This window comes from Lacerta agilis, chromosome 14 (genome assembly GCF_009819535.1).
Source record: "Lacerta agilis isolate rLacAgi1 chromosome 14, rLacAgi1.pri, whole genome shotgun sequence".
NCBI classification, from domain to species: Eukaryota; Metazoa; Chordata; class Lepidosauria; order Squamata; family Lacertidae; genus Lacerta; species Lacerta agilis.
Genome location: NC_046325.1, coordinates 47,281,362 through 47,302,205, shown reverse-complemented (window position 1 = coordinate 47,302,205; position 20,844 = coordinate 47,281,362). Strand labels below are relative to the sequence as shown.

General features: G+C 41.7%; 1 protein-coding gene across 3 annotated transcripts; it reads right to left on the bottom strand.

Annotated features, from left to right (window-relative positions):
- Window positions 1–2,775: 2,775 nt before the first annotated feature.
- Window positions 2,776–19,364, bottom strand: EXOC3 (exocyst complex component 3). 3 transcript variants are annotated; one of them, XM_033169421.1, is made up of 13 exons: window positions 19,346–19,364; window positions 15,669–15,860; window positions 14,803–15,022; window positions 13,940–14,621; window positions 13,163–13,280; window positions 12,716–12,841; window positions 11,994–12,094; window positions 10,743–10,853; window positions 9,266–9,416; window positions 8,888–9,010; window positions 7,045–7,206; window positions 6,093–6,220; window positions 2,776–3,268 (listed from the first exon to the last, which is right to left on the bottom strand). In XM_033169421.1, the coding sequence occupies exons 2-13, from the start codon at window positions 15,810–15,812 to the stop codon at window positions 3,097–3,099; spliced, it is 2,238 nt and encodes a 745-aa protein (XP_033025312.1). In that variant the 5' UTR covers window positions 15,813–15,860; window positions 19,346–19,364; the 3' UTR covers window positions 2,776–3,096. The 3 variants fall into 3 exon arrangements, with proteins under 3 accessions (XP_033025312.1, XP_033025311.1, XP_033025313.1); XM_033169420.1 differs by lacking the exon at window positions 19,346–19,364 and adding an exon at window positions 19,245–19,339; XM_033169422.1 differs by lacking the exon at window positions 19,346–19,364 and adding an exon at window positions 19,245–19,322 and having other exon boundaries at window positions 15,669–15,825.
- Window positions 19,365–20,844: the final 1,480 nt, after the last annotated feature.

Below are 20,844 nucleotides of genomic sequence, written 5' to 3'. Positions count from 1 at the left end.
CTCAGAATGAGAAGCCACATCCCGAGGGCAGCTCGGTGCTGGTCGTCGCCTCACCTCGAAAAGGACCTTCTGAAGAAGTGTGCATGCACACGAAAGCTCATACCAAGAACAAACTTAGTTGGTCTCTAAGGTGCTACTGGAAGGAATTTTTTATTTTATTTTGTTTTGACTATGGCAGACTAACACGGCTACCTACCTGTAACTGATCTTTTATTGTTATTGTTATTTTATGATTTTCAGTTTTATACATTTCAATAGCTTTACAATCGTTTTGACATTTCAGAGCTCGACTTCCTTCCCCCTCTTTATGCAGTTCCTTAAATTTTTTATATTTTCTGCGTATTCCAAATTAACTTATTTTACTCAATAAAAAAAATCCTTCCAGTAGCACCTTGGAGACCAATTAAATTTGTTCTTGGTATGAGCTTTCGTGTGCATGCACACTTCTTCAGATAAGTGTGCATGCACACAAAAGCTCATACCAATAACATTTTTTCCCCTCGACTACGGAAGACCAACACAGCTACCTACCTGTTATTTTACTCATTTATTCATCTACCATATATACTCGTATAAAACTGCAGGTTATTACAATAATCCTGCCAATGTTCTTATCTGTTTACAGTTTATTTGTAAATATTCAATAAACCATTTCCGTTCTTTTATAATAAGTTTGTTGTCCCACCAAAATGATGGAGCAACTTCCCCTCGAGGGAAGGCTGGGTGTTTGGGGCTTCTTAGTTTATAGAAAAGGCAAGTGAGAGGGGGTGGCATGAGAAAGGTTTATGAAATGGAGGAAGCACAGAGGAAAGCATTCCTCTTTCATAACGTGGGGACATGCAGTGCAGCTGAATGTGAGAAGATTCGGGACGGATAAAAGAAAGGACTTCCTCTTGCATCACATAAACTGGAACTCTGTCCTGCAGGAGGCAGTGATGGCCACTGGCTTGGATGCCTTTTAAAAGAGGACCAGAGAAATTCATGGAGGAGGAGAGGGCCATCGATGGTTACTAGCCATGCTGGCTGTGCTCTTCCTCTGCAGTCGGAGGCACCAATGCTTCTGAATACATTGCTATAAACCACACAGAGTGTGTGTTGCTCTTGTGCTCATGTTCTGCTCACTGGTTTCTCACAGGCATTTGGTTGGCCACACTGGGAATGGGATGCTGGACTAGATTGGCCACTGGCCTGATACAGCAGGCTGTTCTTATTTAGCATTTTAGCATAGCTGCGACTGGGCAGCAAGGAGATGAATCTGCACTCAAATAGACCAGCAGGGCAGGCAGCTGTGAAGGCTGTGCAGTTTATATCCTTCCCAATTCATAGCCACCTAAGAAGCCTTATGCCAAGTCCATCCAGCTCAGTATTGTAGACACCGGTTGGCAGGGGGCCAGCTGGAGTTTCAGGCAGGGATACTTTTGATGCTGATTGGTTTATGTTTTTTTCTTTCATTAACTGCCACTTGGAAGTACACAGACCTGTAACTCATACATCCGTCTGACTTGGTTATTTAACTTAACCTGCTACTACAATTTCCTTTCTTGCATACATAAGCACTGCATTTTGCTTTGTATCTGGTGACCAATTTCTATTATTTGTATTGTTTATATTATTCTTAATAAAAATTATACTGTATTATAAATGTAAACACAAGTTTCAATGCTGTTGAGTTGGAAAATGAATGGGGTCTCAGAAGCCATTTTTAAAAAGTTCTCTGTTTCTATAATTCAAGATTTCCAGGGCAGCTTATGGTAACTTGTAAAACAGTTCACAAGTACAGGCCCACTGGAGGTCCCTAGTTTGAGCCTATGTGGATGCATGTCAGTTGCTGGAGCCCGAGGACATGGATAGGGTACTTACAGCTCCCTCAGTCCCTGCCTATTGTGGCTAGTGAAAAAGGAGCAGGGTTGAGTGGGAGAGTCCAGAGAGTTGTAATGCCCCATTAGGGAGGGTGTTATGCCAGCTTGCCGTGAAACTGGAAGTGGTGTGGTCCCTCTTTTTTTCCATTACAAAGTTTATGGAAAAAATTAAAAACGATTACCAAACACAAAGTGATGACTTCCAAGATAAATACATGTACAGATTATATGTCTTGTATTCAGTCATCCACATGACATCAAAAACATGGGGTACGACACACAGCTGTGTCTCTCCATTCCTTTGCTTTGTACTAACTGCAGTTTCTGGGCAGTCTTCAAAAGTCAGTCCTCACATATGAACCAATATAACTGAGGTTACCAGAGCATAGATAAATGTAGTGAGGCTCTCTATTCAGGGTGTGTTGCAGGTGATGTACCAGGCTTAGGTGGTGAAAGATGCTATGCCACTGATGGTTCTTGGACCACTAGCAAAATTCCTGGATCAATGACAGTCTGATTCAGTGTCAGGCAGCTCCTATGTGTTTTGTTTTGGGGCACCAAGTATAGACCTTCCTCATGCCTATTAAACAAATTATGAAATCTGTATTTGAATCTTGGTGGTTTTGTATGCCATGTTTTTTTAATATCATGCTTTAATTATTCATTTTATGCTGACAGTGTTTTTCGGTGTAAGCCACCTAGAGAATTTTGTTGTGGAATGGCATGCAATACTGAAAATAAATAGAGAGCATGTATAAAGTTTGTGTTAAAGGTTCCTGAAGAGAGAGGGAAGCTTTGAACAGTCTCCATTCCCAATGCAAATGGCATTGCGCATTTAGCAATCTTTTATACACATCTGCTTTCAAACCCAGTAAGTATGTTAAATTGGGGTGGGGGAACAAATAACCGATGTACCTCAACAATTTCAAGTTTTCATTTTTTCATGAATAAAGCATAAATCCACCCCCAATACATTTTCTAAAACCTATTCAGTTAGTCATCAGAGTACACACAAAAAGTTCAAGACAGACTTTGTCAAAACAACTGATGGCGAAGATGTCAATTTAAAGCATTCTGGCCATCAGAATACAACATATTCTTCAAGTGACTAAGCTAACATCAGACACAAAAACTAAAAGTCCAGCATGAAACTCATGTGTTTTCTAAGTGCAAAGCCAGATTAGGCTACAATATATTAACACTACACCAAAGTGATCCATACCGAAATATGTTGCTATTACTTAAGAAGCTTTGGCACAGTTAATGTTGGAACTGTAATTTCTTTAAAAATGGGCACATAGTTTGGATTTGGCAGGGTTGGGCCTTTGTCCAGAGTTTCAATTATGGTCTGCTTCATCTCTCTGCTGGCATCTCCTCGCATTGTCAGTAAAGCTGCAATATGATCATCCCTACCAATGAAAGAAGAACAGCATTAGTACAAAAGCCATTATTGGGAGTAATATTGGCAACAGGAAATTCACAGACTACACATTCTACACTAAACACCTGTGTACCAACTTATCTTCTAGACACACTAAATTTTAGAGTGCTTACAGGCCAATTTTTGCAATTATCTTTGTTATGAGAATCCTTCATCAAACCATATACAAGACATATATTGTACAATATGGGTCCACACGCCATCATGATTACCATTGTCTACTCACCATATCTGCTCAGGCACACTTGGTTCCTTGCTCTCCATCTTTATGTTGTAATTACATTTCTATATTAATCTGTTCTAAGGCGTTTCTATGATTTATAGTTTCCTTCCTACTGCCTTGTTATGTAGGTGGCGCTGTGGTCTAAACCACTGAGCCTTGGGCTTGCCGATCGGAAGGTCAGCGGTTCGAATCGCCGCGATGGGGTGAGCTCCCGTTGCTCGGTCCCAGCTCCTGCCAACCTAGCAGTTTGAAAGCACATCAGTGAAAGTAGATAAATAGGTACCGCTCCGGCGGGAAGGTAAACGGCGTTTCCATGCGCTGCTCTGAAGCGGCTTAGTCATGTTGGCCACATGACCTGGAAAAACTGTCTGTGGACAAACGTCAGTTCCCTCGCCGAGTAAAGAGTTGAGCGCCATAACCCCAGAGTCGTTCGCAACTGGGCTTACTGGTAACGGTCCTTTACTTTTACCTTTTTACATTTTCACAACTGGGTGGGATGGATGTAGCAGAGGGACCATGTGCTTCTCTGGAGAAGCACAGCTGCATTATGGATGGGTTTTGCTTCAGTGCTTAGGAGCTGACTGTCCCATTTATGTTTGGAAAGCAATTTTATTGTAACTTAAATTGCTTGCAGGTAAACATAGTGGGGATATGCATTCTTTAGTAGCATGTGATGGTTTGAGAAACTAATTTTGAATCATGCAGGAGTGAAGCTCCTGGTTTACTTATGTGTTCTGCTTATACGTAAAGGGTAAAGGTAAAGGACCAGAGGAGGGTTAAGTCCAGTCGAATTTGACTATGGGGTGTGGTGCTCATGTCAGAGCCAGTGTGGTGTAGTGGTTAAGAGTGTTAGACTCGTAATCTGGGGAACCAGGTTCGTGTCTCCACTCCTCCACATGCAGCTGCTGGGTGACCTTGGGCTAGTCACACTTCTTTGAAGTCTCTCAGCCCCACTCACCTCACAAAGTGTTTGTTGTGGGGAGGAAGGGAAAGGAGAATGTTAGCCGCTTTGAGACTCCTTCAGGTAGTGAAAAGCGGGATATCAAATCCAAACTCTTTTCTTCTTCTTCTTCTTCTTCTTCTCCTCCTCCTCCTTCTTCTTCTCCTCCTCCTTCTTCTTCTTCTTCTTCTTCTTCTTCTTCTTCTTCTTCTTCTTCTTCTTCTTCTTCTCCTTCTCTGCTTTCAGGCTGAGGGAGCCGGCATTTGTCTGCAAACAGCTTTTTTGGGTCATGTGGCCAGCATGACTAAACCGCTTCTGGTGCAACGGGACACCGTGATAGAAGCCAGAGCACACACAAACACTGTTTACCTTCCCACTGCAGCGGTATCTATCTACTCAAGCTGGTATGCTTTCAAACTGCTAGAAACTGCATGTTTCTCAGGTATAAGAAAACAGATAAAAACCAGTATGTCTCAAAATAACTGAATTTTTCAACAAGAAAATATATGGCTGAATAACATTGAAGAACAATGTCCAGTGTTCCCAAAAATGTTTATACCCATCAGTCACTAAAAACCTCCCTAAACAGGGCTGCCTTCAGATGTCTTCTAAAAGTCAGATAGTTGTTTATTTCCTTGACATTCGATTGGAGGCTGTGCCACAGGGACACTCCTTCAGGTATACTGGGCTGAGGCTATTTAGGGCTTTAAAGGTCAGCACCAACACTTTGAATTGTGCTCGGAAACGTACTGGGAGCCAATGTAGGTCTTTCAAGACCGGTGTTATGTGGTCTCGGCGGCAGCTCCCAGTCACTAGTCTAGTTGCCACATTCTGGATTATCCCGATTCCCTCCCCGCCAACATATAATTCTTATTATTCAAAAAGTGAACTATTCACGTGGAGGAAGCCTAATAGGCAATTAACTTGGTCTAACTAATTCTTGATTTGCCCCCCCTAAAAATCAAATTGCCCCCCTGTGGGGCATGTGCCCCATGTTGGGAACCACAGCCTTAAAGTCAAAAAGAACTATGGTTGCTCCACTAATCCAATCTCATGTGGTTCTACAGGGTTTTAGGATTGAGGGCACATTCCTAAACCCACATTTGCCAAGAATCTGAATGCAGAGATGGAGGAGGGCACTTGTGGAGAACTGCAAGTTCGTCCGCAACTGGACTTAACAGTTAGGCGTCCCTTTACCTTTACTCCAAATACCACTAAAAAGAACATATTCTTGTATAGTGGACCCTTCGGGCAACGTAACTTTTGGGTTGCAAACGTGGCAAACCCGGAAGTGTATACTTCCGGGTTTCGCCGGGTGTCCATGCACAGAAACGCTCTGCACGCCGCCCGTGTGCGCAGAAGCAGTGCCTCATGTTGCAGACTTTTGGGGGTACGTATGGACCCCCGGAACAAATTAAGTTCGTATCCGGAGGGTCCACTGTAATTGGGGACTCAATTGTGTGTGTTCAGATACTGACTTTGTATGCTTACCTTTCTTGTATATGTAACCTTAAATTGTGGAATCAAGGGATTGGCATAAAACTACATTTCAACAGTTTTTGTCAAGGCTTCTCGTGACCTTGAATGGAAGAAAGCGTTGTAACAAACTTTAGAAATTACTAGTATTACCTGATATCTGGGTGTTTGCTAACTAAAGTTGAGACTTCTAGGTAAAGTAGTGATGGATCTGTCAACTTAAATACTTCTGCAATGGCTTCAATGACGTCACAAAGTCCTGCTGTTTCCTCTCCAGATCCCTATTGAACAGTATAAAATGGATAATCATTTTCGGACATCTAATCTCAAATCACCTTTAATATGCAAGACAGAACATGAGAACAAACTGGCAGAGCAACAGCAACACCTTGTCAGGTTTCTGGTTTTATTGTTTAAAAATGTAGGCCACATTCTAGCACCTGGTAACATGTTGCTCGTTTACAGTGAGAGTAAATGTGTCTAACTGTGCTGGACTGTGGCTACAGTGTTTATTCAACTTGACTTTTTCATCAAAACCACTCTAAAAACATTTCAGCAATCCTGCACATACAGGATTATTGTATGACTAGTATATTTTACTTATGTCACAATTTCTAAACAAATATGTTGTTTGAAAGTAAATGGCCTATCATAGTCTCACTATACACTTAGTCTTCAGTCGATTTTGGAGTCTTCCTTTTTTGAGAGAGACAGAGGCCGATTCACTTATCTATTTCCACTGAGTGGCTGGTTAGCTAACGCTCTTCTGTTATCCATTTGAGTTGTCTCTGAATTTCCTGGGTGTGCGCTAAGAGACACCATTGAACTGGAGATAAGATATGATGGCCCAGAAAGGCAAGTGGGCGCAACTTGCCCCAAACAGGTCAAATAGGGAGGCCTGGCAGACTAAGTTTGGCTCGTGGGCCAGAAGTTCCTCACTCCTAATATATGGTAAGTGGACACACGGACACACACACACAGAGCTTAACATTGCAGTTTCAAAGCAGATGGATTAATGCACTAATTTTAGAATAGGTTGTGGGGATGCTAATTTATAATTTTCTAAAAATTTCTTCTTTTGACATTGTGGTTTTCTTATACTTACAGCAGTAAGTTTCTTGAACAGAAATCTGAACTGTTCAGCTTCTCTGTTCATTCTTTCAGCACCTTCTTTTCTTTCTTCTGCATTCTTGAAAGTAATACGTTTTAACATAATAGCCTTGATGTACTCTACAACAACTCTACGATGGCACTCAATAGTCATTTTCTGAAAGAAACATTCAAATTATACAGCTGGCAACCAGTACGTATTATGACCTTTATAGTGGCAATAACCAATAAATGATATGCTGATTTCGACCAATATAGCAGCTGCCTTCCCCCAATTCCCCAAGTCACATTTTCAGATTTGAAACATACGGTAGGAAGTGCAGTTAGCAATAAAAGGGCTGTAATAATGAACAGGGTACTGTGATCAAACCTCGAGGGGAAAGACATGAGTAAAATTGTGGGAGGCTTGTGAAATTGTCCCAGCAAAAGCTTGCACAGTGGCAAAAACTTCTAGATAATAGCTGAGTTTGAACAATCATTTCTTAGCTTACTAAGCAAAGGTATAAACAACCTTTTTGCCTATGCATCCAGCCCCTTTTATTCCATTATGGCATGAGCAATGAAACCAGGAACTTTCTAATTAGCTGTAGTTCCCTAGTTTAGAAAACTGGCAAACCATGGTTACCTGCTTTGGAATAAGCCAGGATTTTGTTATAGATCTGGGAGGAAACCTCCCCCCCCCCCCAGCTAAACCCTAGAAATTAATAAATGGTAGGATTTAGATTATTTGGGATGCAAAAGGAAAAATAAAAGCTGCAGAGGAATTCCTGAGCTAGCCTATGCAAAATGACCTGGCCAAGCTAGGAACATTAAGAAACAATACAGAGCCATTGAGAGCCCTTGGCAATACAAGAGAAATGTCCTTTCCTCTTGCCCTGAGGTGTGAACAGAGATTTGGAATATTTGGAAGACTGCCAAGGTAACTGGGTGTGAGGTGAGAGGGAAAGTGCTTTTTAGCAAGGTATGCTGGGAAGAAGAATGGGGAGAAGAAAGATAAGGGATCCATCTTAGATAGGCTGGCTGCAGGCATGCTGGGAGAGATGCTTTTGACTCCAGTGCAAGCCCTGCTTGAGATGACCATGCTGTAAGATATGGATTCCCTCCATGAAGACTAAAGGTGTAAATATGTGAACAAATCATATTTCCAAAGAAGCACAAACCCCGGGTGAGTGCCTGGAACCCCCTGGAATCTTGCTACTGCAAAGCTGAGAGTGGGGGTGGCACCCTGCTTTTGTAACAGTATTAAACCAGAAATTGTTTTAATATCTTGGTTTGTGTTGAACATGGTAATTATTTGACATTTTAAACAAAATGTAAAACTACAGGTAAATAGAAATTACTCAAGCCATGAAGGGCAAGGAGGCTGTGTATGTGGTCAAACGGATCATTAATATCTCACACAAACCAGACCAGTGAGCTACTTTGCAATAGTTCTCAGAAAGAGAAACTCATTGAAGATCTATTGTGCAAAATTCAGGAGGAAAATTCATTGGAGTTTCAGAACTTGGAAATCGCCAAAAAACATTGGTTTGTTCTGTAAGGTATTTCAGTTTGTACAGGTAGTACTTGTTAAAGAGGGGGGGGGGAATCTGAAGAGCATGTGAGTAGAATGGATCATAGGAATTAACTTTGCATATCCTGCTCATTTACAGACAAGAGATATTACATTACTACAGAAACAGGTTATTAAGATTTTTTTCAGAGCATCTTGCTTTTTATTACTTTAATTGAATTCAAAGTCAAAATAATAATAAATGCTCAGGAATGGCAAAGCAGTATTTCACCCCATTAGGCTACACTATTTAAGAATCTTAGATAAAACTTTGCAAATTCCGTACCTTCTTACAGGGCTTCTTTATTCTTGCAAAATCATTGAAATAATCCTCTACCGTTACACAAATTGTATCTACTGCATTGGATCCTGCCAGCCATTTCCTTGTCATCAGTTCACTGAGATGTGGCTGAAAGAGAAGTAGTGCAAACACAGGGAATATTAGATAGAATCACTTTTGGACAACATCCTTCAACTTTAGATCTATCGTTGTACATCCCAGCGCTGTTCTAGAAAACCTGAATGTGTTGACGTTTTACCTATTAAGTAGCTACAAAGATGGATCTCAGCGGCCATATCTGGGCATTTCTGTCTGTTTGCCACTCTAGACAGATACTATTTCAACATTTTTAAAAAGAGGATGCCAAATGAAATGAAAGTTAACCTCTAAATCCATGAAGACTTCATCAAGTAGGCTTGCACATCCTTCCTTGGCAACTTCATCCAGAACTGCATCAATGCATGCATGACTGCTTGTCATAAGCTCTTCCATCACAGGAGTCAAGTATTTCTTTTTCAAACTGATGATAGATTCCCTTTGACAAACAAGACAAGATCCTTTAGCATCCCAATAGGGTGCATACAAGAGCCAGTTCAACCAATCAGTTAAGGTGAGATGTTGTGATGTCACAAGAGGCTACAACAAAGCTGTGATAACTTAAGTACAATTGCTCGAGAATTAATAGTAGTTCCTCTTGCCCAATATTACCAATTGAGAAAAATGACTGTGCAAATGCACCTTGAGTGACATACACGTTTGGAGAACCAATAACTGGCTTAGGCCAGTGGTTCCCAAAATGTGTTACATGGAACCTTAAGATTTGTTGGACACTGACTGATGGCTCCTTACCAAGAAAACAAGTAACAGTGGGCAGGTGTCTTTGCCTACCACCAGCAATCCTTCCCCTGCAATTTGAAGGTATATGAAGTCCATTCTAGAGCAGTGGCTCTCAGACCTTTTGCTGTGACTGAACCCTCCACTTTAAACAAAACTTCACTGGAACCCATGCAATAAAATATTTTAAAATGGGGGAAGGAGTTGATAATTAGGAGAGCGAAGGACAGCCAGCCAGAGCAGCAACTTTTAAAAGACAACTTTGAGACTTTGAAAAAATGTTCCTGTCAAACCCCCATTCTCTCCTTTTGCTTAAGGCTTTCACTCTTATCAGAGTGTTTTCTTATCTCTTCTCAGCTCTAAAGGAGCAGCATACTTAACCCTTGCTGCTCCTGTGGGATCTTTTTATTGGACTGGAAATGTGGCCTAGTTGCAGACCTCATCAGATAAGATCATCCATGCCAAGTTTCAAATTATTAGCTCAACAACTGCCATTTTTATAAGCTACATTTCTCTCCCCCCCCCCCGGGTTATATTGGTGGGATGTTGTTTTTGCTACTTGCCCTAACTATGGAGCACCCCCATAAAAGAAGATATAGAGCATGTTCTTCTTATATGGCCCAACTTCCTTCCAGCTTTACAGTTTGCATGGCAGATGTAGGTAACAGTGAATCAGATGCAGGCTCAACCATCTAGTCATAACCTGCCACCATGCTTCAGACAGGCTATCCACTTTTTGTTTAGTGTATAAAATAAGTTTCTTCATTTATACTTTAATCTTTCTGCATAAAGAAAACAAAACTAAAACTGCAAAGATTTTAATAAAGAGTTGCAAACCTACTTCAGGGACCAGGTCAGAGTTTTATTTTTATCATGTAGACTAGCTAATAGTTGGATCTTTCCTATTCAAGGTCTACCTCACTAAAACATGCACACTGCATTTCAAATAGAAAGTGCGTTTCTTTTTTAAAGCAGCAAAACTGCATTTGCCACACAAATCATAGCACAACCTCTGCGCAGAACTTACTTAAAGGTCTGGCAATTGTTGATGATGGCAACCATGTACTGAACATAGCACAGATGGTACTGACGATTTCTTAGATGCTCTTCTTTATATAAATTTGCTTCCTCTTTGTACCTGTGTAATGGAGAATGGGGCAAAACCCAAGAATGGAAAAAAAGAAACAATTCAGCTCCTGGCCTGCAGAAGGGAAGAGGAAGTACCGCTACTTCTCTTTTAGAATGAGCCACCAAGTATTTGTTTATTTCATTATTTGTATACAGCCTTTCAAGGGGGAAAATGCCCAAGGCAGCTCACATAAAACAAAACATACAGCAACAATTTAACTAATATATATAACAATTACACCAATATGGCAGCTGATAAAAATAAGAGAGCGACCATCCTAATTAAACTGGACTGAAATAAAAATGCCTTAAGGTCTATTTTAAAAACAGATTAAAAAACTGTTAGAGCCATATAATTTGGAATGAAGTGAAAAAATACCTAACTTGATAGATCTTGAAGTCAGGCAGGGTAGCAGAGCTTCTGAAGCTGATCTTTTAGGTCTGGACAGGCCAATATGGGTACATGTAGTCCATCAAATAATCTAGTCTTAAACCATTTGGGCCTTTAGTAGTCATCATCAGCACTTTAAAATTTGGTTTAGAGACACAAAGGACTAGTTTGCACATCACACCAAGTCTAATCATTGCTTAGCAAGACTTCACTAGTGCTCCTGGAAAGCAGCTCACAGCTGATTTGCTCCTTCCTGGTTCTCTTTGCTTCTGTTCTGCACTGAAGTAAGTCAAGGTTTGGCTCAGTGTGTTGTCTGAACCTTGGTTGCAGCTTGTGGTTAATGGGGGAGTTTACCTGCTTGTTGCCCTGGTTCAGACATCATGCTAAACCAAAGCTTAGCCAGGCTCAGCATGTTGCAGCAGCAAAAAGGACAAGGGAGCAGCAAAGCAGTTGTGAGTTCCTCTCTGGGAAACTCTTAGCATGAGCTGCAAGCTGCTCAATGACTGTGTGCTGCTAAATAATCCGTATCTGGAAGCACCCTGTGACCAAAGTAAGTAAGAATGGTACAAAGCTTTCATTTTTGGTCATAAGGGGGAACAGGAAGCTAAACACTACTCCTCATGTCTTACTTTTAAGGAACAGAGTAGCTGAGGGGAACAACAGGTAGGGGGTTCTAGCTGCTAGGCAGTATATGTGCAGAGAAAACACCCCTCCTAAATAATAGAGAAACAGTGAGTGAAAGCTAACATTTAATTTTACCTGCTGAGGAATGAACTCATTTGTTGAAGGCACAAATAGAGTACCTTTATTTTCAAATCTTCACTTATCTGTGTAGCTACTTGAAGATTCTGTTCAAACATCTAAAAACACAAACCAATAAGGCAATATTGCAGTTAATAAGAATGCAGCAGCCTGCTAGTAACCCTGTTCCTTTTGCAGACTGAAGCTATGAGGCAAATAGAACAACACATTTTGCCCCCTCCCAAGCCCCAGTCATGGCACTGTACAGCGAGCGCATCTATTAACTTATTCTGTCCATATTCATGGGCATTTTGTGGATGCCACACAGGTGTCAGCCATAGCCCCACACTTTTGTTGCTACACTAGAAAGAGCTTATGTGGTGGCAGAGCAGATCCAAAACGCACAAGTCCAATGTGACCAAATGTAGTGGTGCGCCCTGGGATGGGATACCATGCCTTTAAAGAATTAAGTGCCAAAATTATAGATTTTAATAATATTTCAACCACACTTGTTTAATGTTTACCCAGATGTTAGTTCCACTGTGTTCAATGGGGCTTACTCATTGTAAAGTGTGCATAGGATTGCAGCTTTAAGTGGCCAAGTGAAATCAATTCAATCTATAAAACAAACACAAAGCTGAATAGCATGCACTCAACAATCATTTTATTCATTTCCACATTTTCAGAGCTTTGCTCCTTCCTTCTGCCCCAATCAGTATGCTGAAGGCAATTGCTTATACCTGGAACACAATAGCAGGGAGTGTAGTCTGATAGTATCCATCTTGATCGGATTCTGGCTCATTTTCTTTTAGCCAGTCTTTTTTATCTGTCTCCAATGCTTTTCGTAGCCAGCCAATGATGTTGGACTATAGGAAGATTAAAATTCAAAAGAAAGAAAGGCAAATATATTAAATCTGGGTACTAAATTAAAATGGCCCATGCACTTCACTAATGCCCATGAAGCAGAACTCATTTTTGCCTGCTGCCACTCAACCCATATTAGGAAAGTTTCTAGTGGAATGAAAACTCTTTGCCAAGGACACAAATTGCAAGTTGTACAACTGATTTGCAAACATGCGTAGTAAAATCTGAATTGTGCAGGGTTGGGGTGGAAGAACAGCCAAGTAAGAATAATGAATATTCCAACCCCATATGAAGGAGTGAGCAAAATTACTGTTATTGCTTACTGTAAGAGTTGACATATATGTGCTAAGAAGCTCATCCACCACTTCCTGAGAAAGCAATGGCTGCAGGGTATTCACATCCACCTCTGGTGCAAGTTCTGGATTTCCCATCATCTCTATGCTGAATTGGAGAGAACAGACAGAATCCATGTGCAACTGCAATAAATTATTATTATCCTGCCCAGTTAGATGCCTAATATAGAAATCTGCTTGGTGCTGCAAAGTTTTTATTCTGGCAAGATTCTGGCAACTCTCTTTCCTCATGGGTAATAATCAGGGAGTAGAATCTAAAAAACATGTCCTTCTGTTTTGTAAGTTTTATGCTGGAATTGGGAAGCACATGGTTGGCCCTTCAATTTTATATTAAATATCCGATAGATGATAAAACCCAAAATTTCTGTCAGTGTCAGTGAGAAGAAGAGAACAACTCATCATCTGAAACTGGAAGGACCATCTTCAGGAGCACACTCAGGATTACTGTAGCTCTATATAATTGTTTTCATGTTTCACTTTTGAATCTGTTATGCTCAGTTATTCTGGTGTACTATATGCTTTTATTGTACTTTTGATCTGCTCACTGTAATTGATGGATTGATTTATTAGTAATGGGCTATATGGACCAAAGTTCCATCCTGCTATAAAAAGGCTTTATGTATAATAATAGCTTGTGGCTCAGCAGTATATAAAAATATAATCCACCTTTCCACCTCTGTATGCATCTATCTATCCATCTTTCCTTTATGTTTACTTGCTACTACACCCAAAAGACAGTACCCTTACCTTTTGTAAGTATTTAAAACCCATGTCAAAAGGCTAACAATTTCATTTGCTTCCAGATCTTCAGAAGCCAGATCCTGCATGCGTAAAGACAGTGCCTGATGGTACATGCTTAGTAATCTTTTGAAAATTTCATAGTGTGGGGGGAAACATTGATCCAAAAGGTTCTTAGCCACCAGCAGATCATCAAGGACGTATTTGCGAATTATTTCCAGATGACGGACAAGCCACATTTTGTCAGATTCTCGGGTGTCTGCTTGAGTGCCTTCAATCCTGGTGGTGACTGTTCGATCCAATACATTGAACATTTTCTCCTTCCATTTTTTAGGTCTGCCAGGGGGGATAAATCCAGTTTGCTTTTTCCTGTCTAGCATGCGCCTGTCTATTTTCTCTTCCCTCTCAATTATTCTGACAACTGAAACCAGCAAGGTGGGATCTCGGCGGACAGTGACTAGAGACCTCTGAATGACCATCCAGAGTTGCTTGGCCAGCTCTTCAGAAAGTTTTTGCATATCTCCAAAATAGTTGTCAATGAGGTTCATATCACGGGTGTTCTTGCTGTCCATACGATATTGTTCATACATCAGATCATCTCGAGAGCACTCCAAGTCCATTAGCTTTCGGTGGGCTTGCAGTAATTCCCCCTGATCAATCAAGTCTTGTGTCTCCTGTACTATCTCTGGCACTGAAAAGCAAAATCAGAAAGAAATGTAATCACATTATGTCACACAAACCTGGTTTCAGAACCATAGCTGCATGAAAAATGGTAGCTTCAAGCAGACTTTAATGGTACCTCTGAAAATGGCACTATAGCATTACATTTCTATTCTACCCACAGAGTGAGGCCACTCATTATAGACTCATACCTGAGAATATATTTTTGAGGTTCTCTACAGCAGCTGCTAGTTGGCTGTGCTGAACTACAGCATCTTTAACATCCTTGAGGCTTTCTATGGTGTTTATACTTTGCCGCCAGTCTTTATTGACATCAATCAAAGAACGCTGAATATCTTTTACATCATTCAGTGCATTGTGCAGTTGGCTTAAGCCAGTTCGGACGCCATCTAGCTGTGACTGGATTGCCGCCTGAAAAGAAAAACTTAAAATTAAATTACTACATTAGTTAAGAACCTATCTGTTGTGGGATGAAGGAAACACAGATAGTGACATACAAGGGAGCCAACTTTAATGAACTAATTTTAAAATAATTAGAAGTAGAGAAGAGAGTGGGGGAATGCCAAATTCCATAGTGGTAGCTTTGGTTCGTTTGCTATTCCAAAAACAAAAAAGGACCTGTGACATCTTAAAGAATAAAATATTTGGAATATAAGCTTTCATGAGCTAGAGCCCACATGCATCTGATGAAGTGGGCTCTGGTTGGTGAAACATTGGGCCTCAAAATACACTTCTTTAGCTGCAATCCTATAGTGTACCCAGTAACCTGGGAGTAAGCTCTGTGGAACTCAGTGGGACTTACTTCTGAGTAGACATCATAGGACTGTGTGGTTAAGTCATTAAGATGCCACAGGAGTGTTGCTTTCCTCCAATGGTAAATCAGATGCTCCTCACTTCAGAAACTAAGATCAACACAGTGAAGGGGGAAAGAGGGGAGGAGGGGAGGAGGACACTATAGCACTATAGCACTATAGTTCTACACATAAAGACTTTACAAAGATAACCTAGACTATTACATCCTCAGCTGTAATACAGGGTTAGGACTGAGGTTTCATACCTTCAGTCTAGCTTCCACTGAAGCCTTCTTCCGTGCTTCCCTCCGACGATATTGTTCCACTTTATCCAGTTGATCTGGCCGCTGCAGCATCCCAGCGACTCTCTGCACAGCTGTTGCAACTGCCTCTCGGCCAGTCTCCTCCATTGTGGAGCAAAGTCTTAAAATGAAGATGTGTTTCTATCTCAAGGGACACTGAAGAAACAGGGCAATTAAATATTGAGAGACTTTACACATCTCTTATAAAAAGCAATGGACCCAACACAGTTGCCAGTGACAAAGACAAGTTAAGCAAATAAGAACACATGAACCTTGATAGCTGCATAGTAAATGCCTGCAACACAACAGTGAAAGAGACAGGCAAATTATGAATAAAAGATCAATCACCCAGTTTAATTGCTCCATTTTATATCTACTCATTGATTATTCATCTTCACAGGCTCATACTGACAGATTTTTTTTTCTGATGCCAGATAAGTCATGTGAGGTTGACTATCCATTCACTGTGGGTTTCCTGATTGATAACTTTGGAACTCCCCAATGTGGCCATCAGATTCTGCTGGACCACAATTCCCAGCATTCCCTGCAGCAAGCACACACTGCTCAGCATCCTGGGAAGTGCAGTCCAGCCAGGACTGAGGTTTGTGTGTCTCTACACTCACACAAAAGCAAACAGCCACTGCCAGACAGACTCTGCATAGGGCAGCAGGACTCCCAGCACAGCATGCATGAAAGCTCATGAGGAGTGGAGGGAAGAAGCCCAATTCAGGGCGCAAGGAGGATTGATGACCACAAAACAACTTGGAAGGACATCAAAACAGAGGGAAAATCAAAAGACAGTAAGAAAGCAAACTAATGCTTAACATACTGAAATTTACAAGCTTAAGCACATTTGACTCTGCATAAAATCAGGCTGTAATGATTTCAAATGCCTCAAAAGTGGCAGCACCTGCATTCCTGTTGTTGTGATAGAAATAATAATATATTTAATAGTAATATATTTCTATCATACAAAATAATTTTACTGTATGGGATTTCGGCAATTTGATGTCCTGTTAATAATACTTAAAATGGGGGAAATAAGCAATATTAAAATGCTTCAAAATGTTTGTGTGGAGTTGGGGCGGGGAGGAATGCTTCTTCCCAGCTTCGCAACTGAAATGACAGGTGCACATGCCAGCAAATAAACACGCAGCGAAGCCAGCAGCCGCCCTCCCATGCTTCAGATGGGCTATACACTTTTCTTTCACATGAAGCCTATCATACATTTTATAAACATTATAAAGATTTTAACATGTGCAACATTTCACTCCTAGATGTTGAATTGGTGAAGCCATGGGAGGTAGAGAAGATAATTAGCACTTGTCTGCATAGCCAAGTTCTCCCTACACCACGTGCTGCTCATTTCTCTCCCTTGCTCTATGAAATGTGCATGGCTTGTTCAAACTTGCAGGACTGTTTTGTTTTTTTTCAGAGCTCAGGTCTACAGTATAAATATACTACATTCAATCCAGAATGGCCCCACTACTCTCAAACTGTTGTGCCTGTTTTCACCAAAGATACACTACCTTCATTGCATCTTGGGTTTTTCCTGCAGGAGAGGAGACAGGACTCCAGAACATACTATGCAGGCAACAGGGGTATAAAACAGACAACAGAAATTGACTGCAGCCTGCTTCCCACATGAGGAGTTTCATATATGGATTTACTACTTCTGTGTAGAAATTAGATAGCATCATGCAGTGTGAAGACCATTTTGCTGTGTGCATGCATACAGCACCACAGGCAGCAAAGTAAGACCCATTTTTCTCCTCTGGTTGTTACACACAGCTTCCTTAAAAAAGTGGTAACTCATTAGTAACTATGCATGTCCTATATATGATAGTAGGGATGCAGGTGGCGCTGTGGTCTAAACCACTGAGCCTCTTTGTTTTGCCGATCAGAAGGTCGGTGGTTCAAATCTGCGCAAAGGGGTGAGCTCCCATTGCTCTGTCCCAGCTCCTGCCAACCCAGCAGTTCGAATAATAATAATAATAATAATTTATTTATACCCCACCCATCTGGCTGGGTTTCCCCAGCCACTCTGGGTGACTTCCAACAAAATATTAAATATTAAAATACAATAGTCCATCAAACATTAAAAGCTTCCCTAAACAGGGCTGCCTTCAGATGTCTTCTAAAAGTCTGGTAGTTGTTTTTCTCTTTGACATCTGGTGGGAGGGCGTTCCACAGGGTGGGTGCCATTACCAAGAAGGCCCTCTGCCGGCTTCTCGCAGCGAGGGAACCGCCAAAAGGCACTCGGTGCTGGACCTCAGTGTCCGGGCAGAAAGCACACCAGTGCAAGTAGATAAATAGGTACTGCTGCAGTGGGAAAGTAAACAGTGTTTCTGTATGCTTTGGTTTCTGTCGAGGTATTCCATTGCACCAGAAGCGATTTAATCATGTTGGCCACATGACCCAGAAAGCTGTCTGTGGACAAACACCAGCTCCCTGGGCCTGAAGCAAGATGCGTACCACACCCCACAGTTGCCTTTGACTAGACTTAACCATCCAGGGGTCCTTTACCTTTTTTCACCTTTCACCTACATATGATAAAGCCCTACATTGCAAAATATTGGTGGTATTTATTTTATTTAAAATTATATACTGCTTGGTTATAGAAAAATCCTCAAAGCAGTTTACAAAAAACAGAAAAATAAAATCACTTTGAAAATTCACAACCATTGTTGAGGAAACATACCAAAAAGTGAAAACCACAATAACACTCATACAAACTTCATAAACATCTGAGTAAGGCTTGTCTAAAAAAGAATGCCAGCAGGCACTGGAAATAATGCACTCAAGACACCTGTCTAATATCAATAAGCAGGGAGTTCCAAAGTGTCAGTACTGCTCACTTCCCTACATTATCTAGCAACTAAGAGACAAAACACATACACACCACCAAGGGGGAAACCGCCTCCCTTTGACCAACCTGGAACAGAATTGCCTAAAAATTATTTACCTGCATGCATGTAAGGTGTTTTCCCAGCCAGACTGTTACAATCCTATATATATGTGGATATAACAGTGGAAGAGCTGTTTCATACCTTATGTTACTTGTATCAGCTTGTTTTGTTTATGCTTTCTTCTACAGGTGACTATGCAGAACAAAATCACACAATTATATGGGATATCACTGAACAGTGCAGTTTCAAGTTATCAGTCCATCTTTTATCTTGATTCTGTATTTTTTTTCATCAAGAAAGTATATGGGCATAACTTACATTGCTACAATTATTTTAAATAAATTTTCTTTCTTCTCCCACTTGGTTTTAATTTACCTATGTGTTTGAAGGGGTTAGTCTGTTTGTTTGGTTTGAAGTATGATTATTTTAAATGCATTTTCTTTTCTTTTTTCCCCTCCACCCACTTGGTTGCAATGGTATATATGAGGGAAGGGTTGGTCTGTTTGGTTGGTTTGTAAGGCGCTTGGGATTGGCGTGGGCAAGACAGAGGGACTAACGAATTCTAATAAAAATAATAATAGCAGCCGTCCGTTCCCCGCAAAAAGCCAGAACTCGGAACTAGCCCACCTACCAGTTATCCCCGAGAGGAGCTGCGCCTTCCTCTCCCTCAGGACCGGAGGCGGGCGAGGCGAGCACGTCCCTTTCCCCCTCAGCCGCTCGCCTCCCGCTCACCTGGGCAGCTGCGGCTGCTTCTATCTTCCCGGAAGCTTCTGACAGACAGGCTTGAAGTGCGCCTGCGCCACATTGCATCAACACTATATAAGCACCACCCCCACCCCCGACAGCACTCAGGCGCGCAGCACGCGTGCGCAGTGTCGGCCGGCTCGCGGGCCCCTGTCCCGTAACGAGCTGCGCGTGCGCGAAAGGTTAACCGCGACCGTTGCTAAAGGCTTCTTCTTTCAGCCGTTGGACCCGCCTTCCTTCTTTCTGGTGTCAGTTTTTTTTAAAAAAGGCGTGGCGTGGCGGGGGTGGAATAAGGCGCCAAAAATAATAATAAACCTGCTCCGCCCTGATTCCTTTGGGTCAGTAGGCAGCAAGTGCTGCCACCTGCAAAGCTTTGAGCCGAGTTTCACTTCAAGGAAAGGAATAATGGTTATGGTGTGGCTCGTTTCTCCCAGTAAAACACCCTGACGCTGTATAAAGAAATGAAATAAAGCCAATAAATCCGCGTCGCCCTTATGCTGTATGTCGCTTGGCACATCATGGCAATAGGCAGCTCCGAGCTTCGCGTTCGCCAAGCCTTATTGCTAACGGGCACTTGCCGGCATCCCTGCTTCGTGGTCTAGAACATGGCAGCAGTGCCGTGTTTCTTCCAGAGCGCAGCCTGGAGGCGAGCCAATCCGCCTGGAGTTAAGAGAGATTTAAGGCCCAGCGCAGCCGCGGCAGGCGAAGGCTCTCCTCTCCTCTCCTTTCTCCTCGGGGCTTCCGAGCTTCAGGCCGAAAAAAAAGTAAAGGGGGAAAGAAAACCGCCCTCAGAGAAGGATCAGTCATGTTCTAGGAATGGGCGCAAGTGCCAGGTCGCAAGTGGAGCCAGAGAAGAGCAGGCTCGGGAACAGAGCCCTCCTCATCCTGACGCGCTGATTTATGAAACTGTATTGGAAAATAATTGCTTTAAAACATACATGGAAGAGCAGTGGCGGGCTGTGCGTTGTGTTTGCTATTATGTTATGTATTTTTGCGGTTCTGTGGAAGGCCACCCTATGATGCTGGCATGATGGGCAGTATATATAAATGTCAATAAATAAATGAGTATTGATAACGGAGGCCTGTGATGAGTTATTTGTTTAATTGTACATTTATTACTCCATCCAGTGAGATGAGATAATACAGGAACAAGGACTATGATGAGCGTTGTAAAGGCTACCGATACCAAGTATAGTTTGGGGTCTGTTGTTCTCAGGTATATTTTAAAAAGCAGTGGCTCCCTCATCTATTGTTAATATCCTACATAAAATTAGCCTTATTGAATTAGTCGCCATCTTAAGATTACAATTCTGTGCACGTATACCTGGGAGTAAACACAGCTGTACTTAACAAAGACGTCTGGATAAGCATACATAATATTAGATGCAAGGCCAGCCCAATTCATTTTGGCACCTCAAGGAACCACAAATGGCACCGTGCTCCCTGCCAGGGAAGAAGGGGTGAGTGAAGATCTGCATCAAGAACAA